Source organism: Salmo salar, chromosome ssa18, assembly GCF_905237065.1.
Source record: "Salmo salar chromosome ssa18, Ssal_v3.1, whole genome shotgun sequence".
In the NCBI taxonomy this organism is placed as follows: Eukaryota; Metazoa; Chordata; class Actinopteri; order Salmoniformes; family Salmonidae; genus Salmo; species Salmo salar.
Window position 1 is genome coordinate 2,073,799 of NC_059459.1, and position 15,211 is coordinate 2,089,009.

The window sequence follows — 15,211 nt, forward strand, 5'->3', positions numbered from 1 at the left end:
GTAAAAAGCTGGTTTTTGATATAAATATGAACTTGATTGAACAAAACATGCATGTATTGTATAACATAATGTCCTAGGGTTGTCATCTGATGAAGATCATCAAAGGTTAGTGCTACATTTAGCTGTGGTTTGGGTTTATGTGACATTATATGCTAGCTTGAAAAATGGGTGTCTGATTATTTCTGGCTGGGTACTCTGATGACATAATCTAATGTTTTGCTTTCGTTGTAAAGCCTTTTTGAAATCGGACAGTGTGGTTAGATTAACGAGAGTCTTATCTTTAAAATGGTGTAAAATAGTCATATTTTTTAAAAATTGAAGTAATAGCATTTCTAAGGTATTTGAATAACGCGCCACAGAATTCAACTGGCTGTTGAGTAGGCAAGCGTCCCACCTAGCCCATAGAGGTTAAACAACGGCTCATTGAAATGCAGGGACTGTGAGGGGACATACAAACACACGCACACACTAACGCACAAATAGTTTTTGTTGTATTTTTTGTATAATTTTTGTTGTTGTATCGTTTGTATATCGTTGTATTTTGGTGACTGTCCTTGTCTAGCGTATCAGACCCCAGGAAGAGTTGAAGTTAATGGGGATCCAAATAAACAGGTAAATGGGTTGACTTGTCCTCCACTTGTCCTTCACGTCGGGCCGAACAATGCCATTTACCTGTGACTCATATGAGGTTGGTGGAACCTTAATTAGGGAGGACGGGCTCGTGGTAATAGCTGGAGTGGGATAGTTGGAATGGTATCAAATACAGCAAACGCATGGTTTGCATGTGTTTGTTTTTCCATTCGCTCCGTTTCAGTCATTATTATGAGCCGTCCTCGACTCAGCAGCTTCCACTGCTGTGACTAATCAGAAAATCCATCATGGCGGAAGTCTTGTTCTGTGGTAAATGTATTCCTTTCATGCAAATGTATGCACGTTTAAATCATTATATAGTTCATAAACAAGTTACGTAAATGTAAGACCTTTTTAAAGTTGGTCTAGTGAAGATATATTCAACTCTTACCCTAAGAGGTCTGAAGCCTGCTGTCTTTCTGTTAATTGCACCCTGGAAATGAATACACAAATAAAATGTTTTAAGTTAATTATTAGCTTTTGTCTGAAGAAGATAAAAAGTTAAATAGACCTGTGCACTAACAAGGCTTTTCAGTATAAGCAGCTTGACTACTGCTAATAATTTTAGATATCAGCATGAAAAAGAATATTGTTTTTGAATTAGGTAAGTAACCTCAGTAGAGATTAGATTACCTACTGTGTGTGTGTGTGGTTTAGAAAACCATTTGACTGTGTGTGTGCTGAATGTAAATGAGTGTCTTGGGTGGCCGGCTGGACGGAGTGTGGTGTGTGTGTGTTTATGTTGTAGGCTCTAACCTTTGCCCAGGGCACTGCAAACAAATTCACCGGCTCACTGGGCTCTGCAGGTGTCGCCCCATTGCCATGGTAACACACAGCGGGCAGGGGCACACATCAACCCAATTATGGGACTGTATGGCACAGGAGAGGTGGTCGCCTGCCTGGCCTTATTGAGCTTTGGTCAGAGGGGGGAAGAGAGACGGGGAGCACCGTCTCCATCGATGAATATCTGCATCACTGTTTCTCTCGCTCTCTGCGTGTGTAACTGTATTCACTGCATCACTCGATGCTCCTCAAGTGCATCCAATGCAATGGAAAAGTGGCAAATTTAAAGTACATATGGAGGAAGTGAAGAGAGGGAGAAAGACAAAAAATCTGTGTTCCAACACTTGTTCTCTCCTCTCTTCATCTCTCTTCCTCTCTTGTTTCTCAATGATGGCTGAAGTGCTCAAATCAAAAATAGATACACATGGAGGGAGATCATGAGAGAAACACATTTCTGTGTGCCCACCACCAGTAGTTCTCATCACTCCATTCCTTTCCAGTTCCACCATGGAGGGAGAGAAGAGAGAGAAAAGCAGAAAGACAAAAACATTTTGGTGCCAACCACCACTCTTTTTCTTCCCTTTCTCTACTTCTCTCGTTTCTTCCTCTTCAGCCCAGCAGCAAAGTAATTTGCAATGCGTTTGACTGCAGTCTACATTTTAATTAGCGATTGGACTGCCTTAATTGCACTCATCGGTGCCTTGTTAATTAATGGACAATGAAGGGTTCATTAGTAACATGTTGCCAAAGACACCAATGAGGGAGGGAGGGATAATAATATCAAAATGTTTACTTAATATGGGCTACTCTGTGACTTACAGTAGTTGTAGAGTGTATTGCCCAATAATAAAAGTTTGGTCTGGTGGCCTGGGGTGGTCTAGCTGTTCCCCTGATTGCGTTCAACCATACCCGGACCTTATTATTCTAAACTTCATGTATGTCTCTGGGCTCTATTTTTGGCTGGTGCTAAGGGGGTGCAATTGTCAAACGCATGTTAGTTTGCAATTTCGCCATGTAAACTAGAGCTGTGGCATTTTCAACCACTTGCGCCAGGTTCGCCAATTTTCCTGTCTAACATAAGCTTGCTTGCGCTGAGGTGGGAAGGGTGGGAATATTTTAGGTGTGTCCTTATGAAATGTCAATTTCATGCCATGCAAGTGGTAAGATTTAAGACAAACGAAAAGCAGGTCTTAACGGTAATGCGGTTGGTAATGGTATGGATTTTGAGAGTGGAAGCGCAGCCTATCCAGCTGAGACGCACAGTGCCCATATTTTTTTAATTGTTTTATTTATTTAACCTTTTTAACAAGGCAAGTCAGTTAAGAATAAATTCTTATTTACAATGACAGCCTAGGAACAGTGGGTTAACTGCCTTGTTCAGGGGCAGAAAGACAGATTTCTACCTTACCATATTCTCATGGATTAAGAGAGGACTGCGTTTAAGGCCGGTAACCCTCGTATTTAGAAACATTTTCCATTAAGTTTAATTGGATTAAAAAAAGCATAGCCTCCTCTCCCCTCAATGAAGGCTGTTTTTTATGTCCTGCCCAATGCATTCGCAAAGTACTAGTAGCCAAGCCTATCAATAAAAGCTTTGGCTCGTGAGACTGCTTTGAAATAAATCTTAATCACCAAAGCTTTATTAAAAGATTACGTTTGGGTGTAGCAAATGGTGAGCGGACACCCTGTTTATCTGTGTAGGCTATTGTACATTATTTTAGCCAGTTGACGTTATTATTTTTGGACTTGCATAAAACCCCCTCCATACATTTTGTACATGTGCCCATAATGAAACGCGAGTTGAGATTACACCGTTGACCCACAAATTTAGAAACATTTATTTTACTGTAACTGTTGCTTGATTTCCATTCCACACAATGAAAAACCAAGCCATTATCCTGCTATAACAAAGTCTGGTTCAACAGTAGTGTGTCGTTAGGTGTTTTTTTTTTTATCTTGACCTTGCAGCCAAGGAGCCTATCCATAAAAAAGGTTTATAAAGTGGTTCTTCCTTTAAAAGTTGCGTTATACTGCAGCACAGCTTGCGAGTTGCCGCAAAATTCTATGGCACGTTATTTAAGTGTCAGCCATTGTTGCCATTAATGGTAGTTAGTGCTAGTTTGCCCACCAGAGGGAATCTTTGAGAAGCTAAGTTATTGAAAGTCAAAGGGAGCATTGAATAGAACAGACTATATGGGATTGATTTTTATACATTTTGCTTAATTCAAATTTTCCTAACGGAAACCCTTAGGCCTACAGTACACGAGCTACAGTAAGAAATGCATTTTCTTTTTTCTTGGAATAGAAAAAATATTCATCAAATTAGATGAATATTTTTTCTATTCCAAGAAAAACGAAAATGCTTTTCTTACTGTAGCTCATGTACTGTAGGCCTAAGAGTTTCCGTTAGGAAAATATGACACTGTACAATGTGTTTCTATTCCAAGAAAATGAAAATGCTTTTGTTACTATAGCTGTTTTAGCGTAACTTACTTATTGGCATAAAGGCCTTAAATCGCTTTAGCCGTGATTGTAAAATTAATCAAGGCTCCTTTTGTTATTTAGTTTTATAACTAAAATGCTTGACTGTATTTAAAGACATGGATGACTTGTATGCTGTGTGATGACATGCACAAATTAGTGAGTGATTGAATGATGTACTGTATATTTAACCACATCAGGATGGATCCATAACAAATTCCTATGTGAATAAATATCACTGAATGACAGATATTGGAAAAAGTAGGCTAATGAAGGTAACAATTTGTTGCTTACTGGAACACCCAAAGTAATCAAATTGTTATAATAGGATTTGAAGCAATAGCCTACCCAAGTGTGGTCAACTATTTCTGCACTGTTTTGCACTGCTCTGAGACAAGCATGGGGACTGGTCTTGATAAATCAATGAGATTTATTTTCACTGAATCTCCCTTTGGGTATTGGTTAGACTACAATTAGGGTGTGGAAATGTTAGGATGATTTTGCTCTTCACTCGCTGTCACTTAGTAGCCTACTCCCTACCGGTCACGTTGTACAGTGCCATATTTTCCTAACGGAAACCCTGAGGGTTATTCTTGGAATCGAAACACCATAATATTAATCAAATGAACATTTCTTAAAATCAATCCCATATACTATGTTCTTGCAAAAAAAGGTTTTCAATTCTCTAGTACAGCCAATGTTAAAAACAGTCAAATGCTTCTCAAACATGCCCTCTGGTGGTCAAACTAGCACTAACTAGCATTAATGGCAACATTGGCTAACACTTAAATAATGTGACAGAATTCTGCGGCAGCCTGCAAGCTGCAGTACGACCCTACTTTTAAAGGAAGAACCACTGTACCACCCCACTATCAGATTAGGCAATGTATGTTTTTTTTGTCCCCCCACTTTCATCTGAAATCACCATCATTTACTAATTAACTTGTAATTTTTTTGCAGGTAAGAAGTGTTTAAAATAGTAATGTCAATATTTATCTTTAAAAATGATCTATGATATATAGCACAATTTTGGATTTCACCCGGTCTCAAAATCGAATGGTTTTGACCATTTTGAAGTTTTTGTCTGTGAGCCACTCTTCTCCTCCTGCTTTGGCCATGCAGTGCGGTTTGCAAAAGTGATCCCTATCAACTTTACTCTGTATTTTAATAAATTACCATGATTGTTTAAAGCAAATCTACCCAAAATATTCCTGAAGGTAAACCCGAACAATCAAAATAAAATTGAATGTAGGCTATAGCCATATGAGTTATAGCCATATGAGTTATAGCCATGTGAGAGTTGTGCCTCCAGTAGTTTACTTTTATTCTGGTAAAACACAATTTTCAACAGCGTATTTCATAACAATAACCTAGCAATTTACATTGGTTGTTACTCAACTAATAAAGCCTAATATTGCGCAAGCCATTTTGCAAGCATTTGAATGCTGATGGTGCCACGCAGATATCACTGAGAAACTAGTGATACCAGTGAATGAGGTGTGAGTTAATGTCCAGTTCATTCATTTTGGCTAGTAGAAGGTGTGGTTATAGGGAGTTAAAGGCAGAGGAAAAATCTATAAAGAATGCTCTGGTGTAAGTTTTTGGTTGGTCAAAGTGTTTCAGGATCAGATGTGTAAGGGCATCCTGGTCTCAGAGCATTTCATATTATTCTGTACGTAAATCCGGGACACTCCATTTAGTACAGAATGATACTGTCACACCTTGATCTGTTTCACCTGTCTTTGTGATTGTCTCCACCCCCCCTCCAGGTGTCGCCCATCTTCCCCATTATCCCCTGTATATTTATACCTGTGTTCTCTAAGTTCGTCTTGTTTTTCAAGTCAACCAGCATTTTTTGGTCTCAGCTCCTGCGTTTCAGTCCCTCCCTTTCTCGCCTTCCTGGTTTTCCTGGTTTTGACCCTTGCCTGTCCTGACTCTGAGCCCGCCTGCCTGATCACTCTGCCTGCCCCGGACCCTGAGCCCTCCTGCCATCCTGTACCTTTGCCCCACCTCTGGATTACCGACCTCTACCTGACCTGAGCCTGCCTGCCGTCCTGTACCTTTCCCCCACTACTCTGGTTATCAACTCCTGCCTGCCTTGACCTGGCACTTGCCAGTGTTTTTTTTTTTTTTTACACATTCTGCATCTGGGTCTTACCTTCAAACCTGATAGATACGATATGTAACATATCGTATGTTAAGTATTAATTTGTGGATGTCCATCACCCATTTTGAATGATATGTTACGAATTACAATTCGTATTATATGTTCCGTATATCCAAAATGTGCAATATGTTAAGAATTTGCAAAACGTATTATATGTTACAAATTCTAGCTTGGTGCCTAGGTGGCTAACGTTAGCTAGCTGGCTAGGGTTAGGGGTTAAGTTTAGGAGTTAGGTTAAAGGGTTAAGGTTAGGGGAAGGGTGAGCTAAAAGGGTTAAGGTTAGGGGAAGGGTTACCTAAAACGCTTAAGGTTAGGGGAACGGTGAACTAACATCCTAAGTAGTTGCAAAATAGAAAAAAGTAGTAATTAGTTGAAAAGATGCTAAAATGCTTGATTTAGCTAGATTGGTACAATGGCAATAATCCCAAAAGTGCCAAATGTGCTCACTCATCGAGCTAAAGCAAGCGTACCCCCTACAATGTAAAGGAAATATTAAGCTATGTTTGATCAAATCAATATTTCCTTGTGTGGCGCAGCGGTCTAAGGCACTGCATCTCAAATGGTTCAAATCCAGGCTGTATCACAACTGGCCGTGATTGGGAGTCCCATAGTGCGGTGCACAACTGGCCCAGCATCGTCCGGGTTTGGGCGGTGTAGGCCGTCATTGTAAATAAGAATTTGTTCTTAACTGACTTACCTAGTTAAATAAAGGTAAAATAAATTTAAAAATCTAGTATTTCTAGGGAAGTGGAGGTAGTAGCCAAGGACAAGGAATGTCTGATGTTGAAAGAAATGGGTACAGAGCATGTGGTGAACAGAGGGTAGCAAGGTGGACATCGCTTTTCAATCACTTGCCGAATGACCACACACGACGATCCCATGCTCCCTCCAGAAGCAACAACAAATGGCTGGTATGTACTGTATTACAATAAATTATCAAATCTGTGTGACTTTTTCAGATTTTATAATATTTCTCACTTCTATTCTAACGACCAAACCAGTGTACAAGCAAGAGAAGCTGCTGCGCAACAAGTGTTTACTGAGGGATTTTGCCAAGTTGAACCCCCTCTACCAGACCTCTGCCCTGGAAGGCTTCCACAGCCTCATTCTTAGGTTTACGCCCAATAATGTGTTTTTTCTTACTTTGGAATGCTGTGCAGGTATATTACATCACAAAAAATAGTTTTTCATCCTCTGTAATGAGCAATGACTACAATACTATAATTTTTCCTAAACAAACCCTTCATTTTAGGCTGTACCTGCCAGCCATACTGTAACATCGTCTGACAGAGGGGACCAAGATGCAGCGTGGTAAGTGCTCATATTAACTTTAATGACACTTTAAATAAAACAAGAAAACGAAAGCCAACAGTTCTGCCAGGTGAACACACAAGACAGAAAACAACTACCCACAAAACCCCAAAGGAAAACAGGCTGCAGCACTATGCCTCCCAATCAGCGACAATGATGTACAGCTGTCCCTGATTGAGAGCCATACCAGGCCAAAACAAAGAAATACAAAAACATAGAAAAAAGGACATAGAATGCCCACCCTAGTCAAACCCTGGCCTAACCTAAATGGAGAACAAAAAACGTCTCTATGGCCAGGGTGTGACACATGCATACCAATGAGAACACCAACTGCAGCCAGGCATCCACCGTTTGTCTGGTGCCCGCATCGCAGTCACTGTTGTTTTCATTACTAATAATAACTTTGGAAATGTGTGCGTTTTTATCAATGTAAGTGCCTTATTTCATTATAATAGTTTTTGTATGTCGTGGTATGTCATTTCTACTGTAGCTCACTGTATGTATGGAGCACAACATATTTGTGTATATTCCTTATAACCGCGGACACGCGAGGTAACGTTACTCATTTCATAACCTTCATGGTGCTATATTGAATCGTGCTTATGTAGCTAGCTACATTTTTCTATTATCTCTATAAAACAATACTAATTGCATCAGAGAAGTATTAGCTTGTTGTATTTTGAAGCTACCCTGGCCTTAGACCGCTGTGCCACTTAGGAGTTATAAGGCACTGGATCTCAATGCAATATATTATTTTGATAGCAGTGTCATGTTACTTCTTTGTAATATTGTTTTATTGCTATATCTTGATATTGTATTCTAATTACTAATAATTCCTCTTTATTCTGTACTTTCAGAAACCACACAAAAAGCATTTGCCAATATCATAACTGGAACTGGAGCTGGACATCTTTCGAGCAGAAGATTGAGGCCAGCTTTTAACAGTTTTACTGGGTGAAAACATAGCAAGAAAACACAGGCCAATATGTAATAGTTGTCTATTTTATTGCAGTATTGGTGGTGGTTGGTTGAACAACAACATCAACAAACTTGTTTTACTAGAGGGGATAACCTGAATATGCATAACCCATATTTCATATTCATGCAGTGACTGAACAACAACTGCATTTCCACCCTCCACCTCTAAAGGCATAGTATCATGGCAGGTCACCTGTCAGGTCAGTCAGTAATTGCTGCACATGTGTTCAATAGTGCTTGAGCATATGATACTCTCCAAAGCATGGTGAAACACAGAGGTGTATCACAAGCTAAACACATGTATTTTGTCAACTTCCTCTGCCTCCTCCTGGTGCCAGGCAGGCAGACTTTGCAGTGCATCCGTGTGCGACTACCTTGAGCAGCACTTTGAGGGACTTTGCAGGGAAAATGCCGTGCAGTGAGGCGTAGGGGATTGTCTGTACTGGCCCCCCGTGGGAATCGAACCCACAACCCTGGCATTGCACACACCATGCTTGCGTTGCAAACACCATGCTTTACCAACTGAGCTACATGGCTATGTGCAGAAACTACCCATTGTTGGATTACTTTCGATTTCTAGAAAGTGTTTTACTCAATTATTTCGATCAATGGTGAGCTCACCCGTGATGTGATTAATCATAAATAGTAATTGCTATTAGTTAATTCATATTGTAGTTTCTGTCAGCCGAGAGTTATAAAAAAATATTCTTGTGATACGTCAATCTTTCCTCAGTTAGCGCGAGGACAAATGTAGCCTACGTTTTTTCGGTTTGGATGATTGTGTTTTAATTTATCTACTTATGTGAATGTCTGAACATTGCATCCAAAAATAAACTGCTCACATTCTGGACATACTTGCAAAAATCGTTGAAGCTGAAGACTTATATTTCCTTTACTAACTTTAAACATCAGCTATCTGAGCAGCTAACCGATCGCTGCAGCTGTACATAGCCCATCTGTACATCTCCCAATCTACCTACCTCATCCCCATATTGTTTTTATTTACTTTTCTGCTCTTTTGCACACCAGTATTTCTACTTATACATCACCATCTGCTCATCTATCACTCCAGTGTTAATTTGCTAAATTGTAATTACTTTGCTACTATGGCCTATTTATTGCCTTACCTCCTCACGCCATTTGCACACACTGTGTATATATATATATATACAACTTTTTTTCTATTGTGTTATTGACTGTACGCTTGTTTATTCCATGTGTAACTCTGTGTTGTTTTGTGTCGCACTGCTTTGCTTTATCTTGGCCAGGTCGCAGTTGTAAATGAGAACATGTTCTCAACTAGCTTACCTGGTTAAATAAAGGTGAAATAAAAATAAAAAAATAACTTTAAGGACTGTTTGAGCAAAATGTGTCTGAAAAAAGTGTGGCCAGCTCAAATGCTGATTGTTGCGTCATACCTAAACTGGACGTTCTTTCTAATCACACCGGTTTGATCTTACGCTACAGGGACCACTGTAGAATGATCACACCCGTGTGTTGGCACGTGTGAAAAGGTTAATGGTGTACAAATACACTGCTCAAAAAAATAAAGGGAACACTTAAACAACAGAATGTAACTCCAAGTCAATCACACTTCTGTGAAATCAAACTGTCCACTTAGGAAGCAACACTGATTGACAATAAATTTCACATGCTGTTGTGCAAATGGAATAGACAACAGGTGGAAATTATAGGCAATTAGCAAGACACCCCCAATGAAGGAGTGGTTCTGCAGGTGGGGACCACAGACCACTTCTCAGTTTCTATGCTTCCTGGTTGATGTTTTGGTCACTTTTGAATGCTGGCGGTGCTTTCACTCTAGTGGTAGCATGAGACGGAGTCTACAACCCACACAAGTGGCTCAGGTAGTGCAGCTCATCCAGGATGGCACATCAATGCGAGCTGTGGCAAGAAGGTTTGCTGTGTCTGTCAGCGTAGTGTCCAGAGCATGGAGGCGCTACCAGGAGACAGGCCAGTACATCAGGAGACGTGGAGGAGGCCGTAGGAGGGCAACCACCCAGCAGCAGGACCGCTACCTCCGCGTTTGTGCAAGGAGGAGCAGGAGAAGCACTGCCAGAGCCCTGCAAAATGACCTCCAGCAGGCCACAAATGTGCATGTGTCTGCTCAAACGGTTAGAAACAGACTCCATGAGGGTGGTATGAGGGCCCGACGTCCACAGGTGGGGGTTGTGCTTACAGCCCAACACCGTGCAGGACGTTTGGCATTTGTCAGAGAACACCAAGATTGGCAAATTCACCACTGGCGCCCTGTGCTCTTCACAGATGAAAGCAGGTTCACACTGAGCACGTGACAGATGTGACAGTCTGGAGACGCCGTGGAGAACGTTCTGCTGCCCACCTCATGTGGCTGGAGTGTGTCAGCAGTTCCTGCAAGAGGAAGGCATTGATGCTATGGACTGGCCCGCCCGTTCCCCAGACCTGAATCCAATTGAGCACATCTGGGACATCATGTCTCGCTCCATCCACCAATGCCACGTTGCACCACAGACTGTCCAGGAGTTGGCGGATGCTTTAGTCCAGGTCTGGGAGGAGATCCCTCAGGAGACCATCTGCCACTTCATCAGGAGCATGCCCAGGCGTTGTAGGGATGTCATACAGGCACATGGAGGCCACACACACTACTGAGCCTCATTTTGACTTGTTTTAAGGGCATTACATCAAAGTTGGATCAGCCTGTAGTGTGGTTTTCCACTTTAATTTTGAGTGTGACTCCAAATCCAGACCTCCATGGGTTGATAAATTGGATTTCCATTGATTATTTTTGTGTGATTTTGTTGTCAGCACATTCAACTATGTAAAGAAAAAAGTATTTAATAAGATTATTTATTTCATTCAGATCTAGGATGTGTTGTTTAATTGTTCCCTTTATTTTTTGAGCAGTATATTATGGGTGATGTTTTGGTCATTCAAAGACTATTTTTATTTGGGAAATAGGATGATTTTGCGGGACCTTTAAACATTTGAACCGGGACCATGAGTATCAGTCAATCGTTACATCCCTACTCATTACTGTAGCCTATGCTATTTAATAAACCGTAGTATCAATCAACAATGGACTAGCACAAGAATATTCCGTGCCCCCAGCCGTATTGGAGTTGTTGACAACACAAAGACCATCAATAACCTACAGAACTTGAGACAAACGCATGCAGTATTAAGCCATGGAACGTGTTGATTGAAAACCAAGCCCCTTTGCCACCGACAGCTATTGTGCTCATAATTCCTGCAGTGAAAATAGCAAAAATATTTCTGACACACGCTCTAACCTATAGCGCTACTGCCAGTGATAAGATTTACCATTGTGTCAGGTTTGTTAAAATAGAGCCCCCTGAGTTGATTTGCACTGTGTGAAATGTATTGTATATTTTCTGTTAGAGTACAGTGGGTTAGGTCTAAATATGCTGAAATCAAGTCTTTGTCTGTCAGCAGAAACCGCCTTACCTGTAGAAGAGTCTCTAAATCCCTGAACTGTAATCCATTTAGTATTTTTCCTCAGGCTACACATTGTACAGCACAGTTCATTTATTTCCACCGAAATACCCCGTAGTCATATCTGATCTAAGGGAGAAACATTCAAATGCATTTAAAGTTCCTAGTCCCTTTCAGTTTAGTGTTTATTTAATTAAAAAAACAATTATTTAACCTGTATTTAACTAGGCAAGTCAGAACAGGAAAAAGAATATCCACAAAAAAGTCAGTGATCTGTCTGTCTTATCTACAAGCCAAACCGTATCTTTAGGCGTCAGGGCATCAAAGGTCAAGGCAAGCTGAACTCACAGAGATTACGTCAGTGTCCATGGGACTCATCTCCACTACGTTGGCATGGTAGGGCTCATCTCGCCACATAGGGGCATTGTCGTTGATGTCCAGGATGGTGATGTTCACCTGGTGGGAGGAGAAGAAAGGGTTGATGACTGTTCTGATTTCAGTTGAAGGAATAGAGATAGAAGAGAGAGTGAAAGTGAAAAGAAGCATCTAAATCAGGCCTAGGCAAAGGCCGGCCCAGGGGACATATGCGGCCTGAGACCTGATTTAATACGGCCCGCGGAATCATGCTCAGATCACATAAATAATTTGCAATAGTAAAGTTTTGAAAACAACATATTTGTTATTCAAATTAAAATTCCAATGAATACTCGCCTTTGTGTAATGATTTAACTCCCACCGCTTATGGGACATTTATTTTGAAGGCACGTATAAATAACAACTGCACGAGGACAGACAGTGACTGACAGGCTGACACATATGTCACAGTTACAAATAGTCGCTAGCTAGAAATTGCGCGAAAATGAGTTTTTCAAAGATTTCAATGAAAAGGAAAGTAGAGAATGAATGTAGGGTGTTCCAGCAAGAGTGGACAACGAAATATTTCTTTATTGAGGTATCAGGGAAAGCTGTGTGCTTAGTGTGCAAAGAGAGCATCGCTGTCTTGAAAGACTACCACTTGTCCCGACACTTCCAGACAAAGCATACAGAGAAATATAGGAATATGTATTCTAAGCAGAGTGCAAGTGCATCGAAGGAGTTGATTTCTCAGTTGCAAAAGCAGCAAGGACTTTTCACAAAACTGCATTCAGCAAACGACAGAATTGCGAGAGCTAGCTATGTACTGTCCCACAAAATTACTAAACATAGCAAGCCATTAGCTGAGGGGCGAATTCATTAAATAATGTTTAATTGACTCTCCAGCAATACTAGGCCCCGACAAGAAAGAGCTGTTTGAAAATGTTTCCTTGTCAAGACGAACAGTGACACGGCATGTTGAGGACATTGCAGAGAATATGGAATAACAGTTGAAAGACAAGGTAAAGGATTTCACTTATTTCTCCTTGGCCCTGGATGAGAGCTGATGCACGTGACACGGAGCAGTTGTTGATATTCTTACAAGGCATAACCCCAGACTTTGAAATTACAGAGGAGCTTGCTTCAGTGCAATCAATGAAGAGCACAACCACAGGGAAATATTTATTGGAGGAGGTTAATAAGTGTGTGACAAAGCTGGGACTGAATTTTGAAAAGTTATCCAGTGTGACCACTGATGGGTGCCCAAACTTGAAAGGAAAAAACGTTGGCCTTTTGAAAAGGATACAAGATCAAGTAGCTGATGTGAACCCAGATCAGAAAATTATTTTCCTGCATTGCATTATTCATCAGGAGGTGCTCTGTAAATGTGTTCTGAAAATGAGCCATGTTGTGGATACGGTCACTAAAGTGGTAAACTTCATAAGAGCAAACTCTCTCCCCTACCACTCAAACGTGAGATGGCTGAGTTTTGGGAAGGTGCTTAAAAGGGTGTGGGACCTGAAGTCAGAGATTGAGTTTTTGCAAATGAAAGGAAAATATGTGGATTTCCCTCAACTGCAAGATAAAGAATGGTTGGCAGATTTTGCCTTCACCGTGGACATCATTGCCCTCATGAATGAACTGAATTTCAAACTACAAGGGAAGGGCCTTTTCGCACATCAGATGTACAGCCTTGTCAAAGCCTTCAAGGGAAAATTACTCCTCCTGACCCGCCAAGTAGAAGCTAACAATCTCACCCACCTTCTGACACTACTAGTCTGTTCCCTATCAGATGACCAGCGGGAGAAGTATACATCGCTGCTGCGGGCTTTGAGCTGTGAGTTATCTCGTCGTTTTGAGGTTTTCAAAGTGTTGGAAAATGACATGCTTTTGGTTTCCTCTCCTTTCACCTTCAATATGGATAACGCTCCCACTGACCTGCAACTTGAGCTTATCGATCTTCAGTCTGATGGAGTGATTGGAGAACTATTCAAAACAATGTCACTGATGAGCTTCTCTGCATCTCTCGATGAACAAAACTTTCCAAAGATTAGGATTCATGTTCAGAAGATGTTTGTACTGTTTGGGTCAACCTATGTATGTGAACAGACATTTTAAGTGATGAAATATAACAAGTCAAGGCACAGATCATCTCTTACTGACTCACCTCTCAGCAATCCTGCGCATAGCGATGTCAGAAACTATACTTGACTTCACTGCTCTAGTCAATGCCCATCAGAGACTTCACTCCTCACACTGATTGAGTAGTTTAAATGTAATTTTAAGCTCTCTCTTGTTCTTGTGTTTTTGTGCATACCTGTTAATAACAAGACTTCTGTCCGTGGTGCTGAATGCACAGTGTACTTTTCCCTCTGTGAAGTTCATTGCATGTTTAACTTCTATGGGCTAGGTGGGACGCTAGCCCACAGCCAGTGAAATATCAGGGTGGAAAATTCAAAAACAACAAAATGTCATAATTCAACTTTCTCAAACATACAACTATTTTGCACCATTTTAAAGATAAACTTCTCGTTAATCTAACCACATTGTCCGATTTCAAAAAGGCTTTACAGCGAAAGCAAAACATTAGATTATGTTAGGAGAGTACATAGACAAAAATAATCACACAGCCATTTTCCAAGCAAGGACATGTGTCAATAAAACCCAAACCACAGCTAAATGAAGCACTAACCTTTGACGATCTTCATCAGATGACACTCCTAGGACATTATGTTACACAATACATGTATGTTTTGTTCGATAAAGTTCATATTTATATCCAAAAACAGCATTTTACATTGGCGCGTGATGTTCAGAAAATGTATTCCCACCAAAACGTCCGGTGAATGTGCACATCAATTTACAAAAATACTCATCATAAACGTTGACAAAATATATAACAATTATTTTAAGAATTATAGATAGACTACCCCTGGATGCAACCGCTGTGTCAGATTTTAAAATAGCATTATGGAGAAAGCTAATTTTTCTATATTCTGAGTACATAGCTCAGCCATCACGGCGAGCTATTCAGACGCCCGCCAAGTTCGGGGCAAC

The 15,211-nt window shown here is 40.7% G+C and overlaps 1 protein-coding gene across 1 annotated transcript in view; it reads right to left on the bottom strand.

Moving 5' to 3' along the window:
- The window catches only part of cdh23 (cadherin-related 23), an 834,383-nt gene that overhangs the window by 219,218 nt on the left and 599,954 nt on the right, over positions 1 to 15,211 (bottom strand). The window contains exon 21 of the mRNA XM_045700638.1: positions 12,149 to 12,256. Coding sequence (XP_045556594.1) covers positions 12,149 to 12,256 — 108 coding nt within the window. The remainder of the gene's footprint in view (positions 1 to 12,148; positions 12,257 to 15,211) is intronic.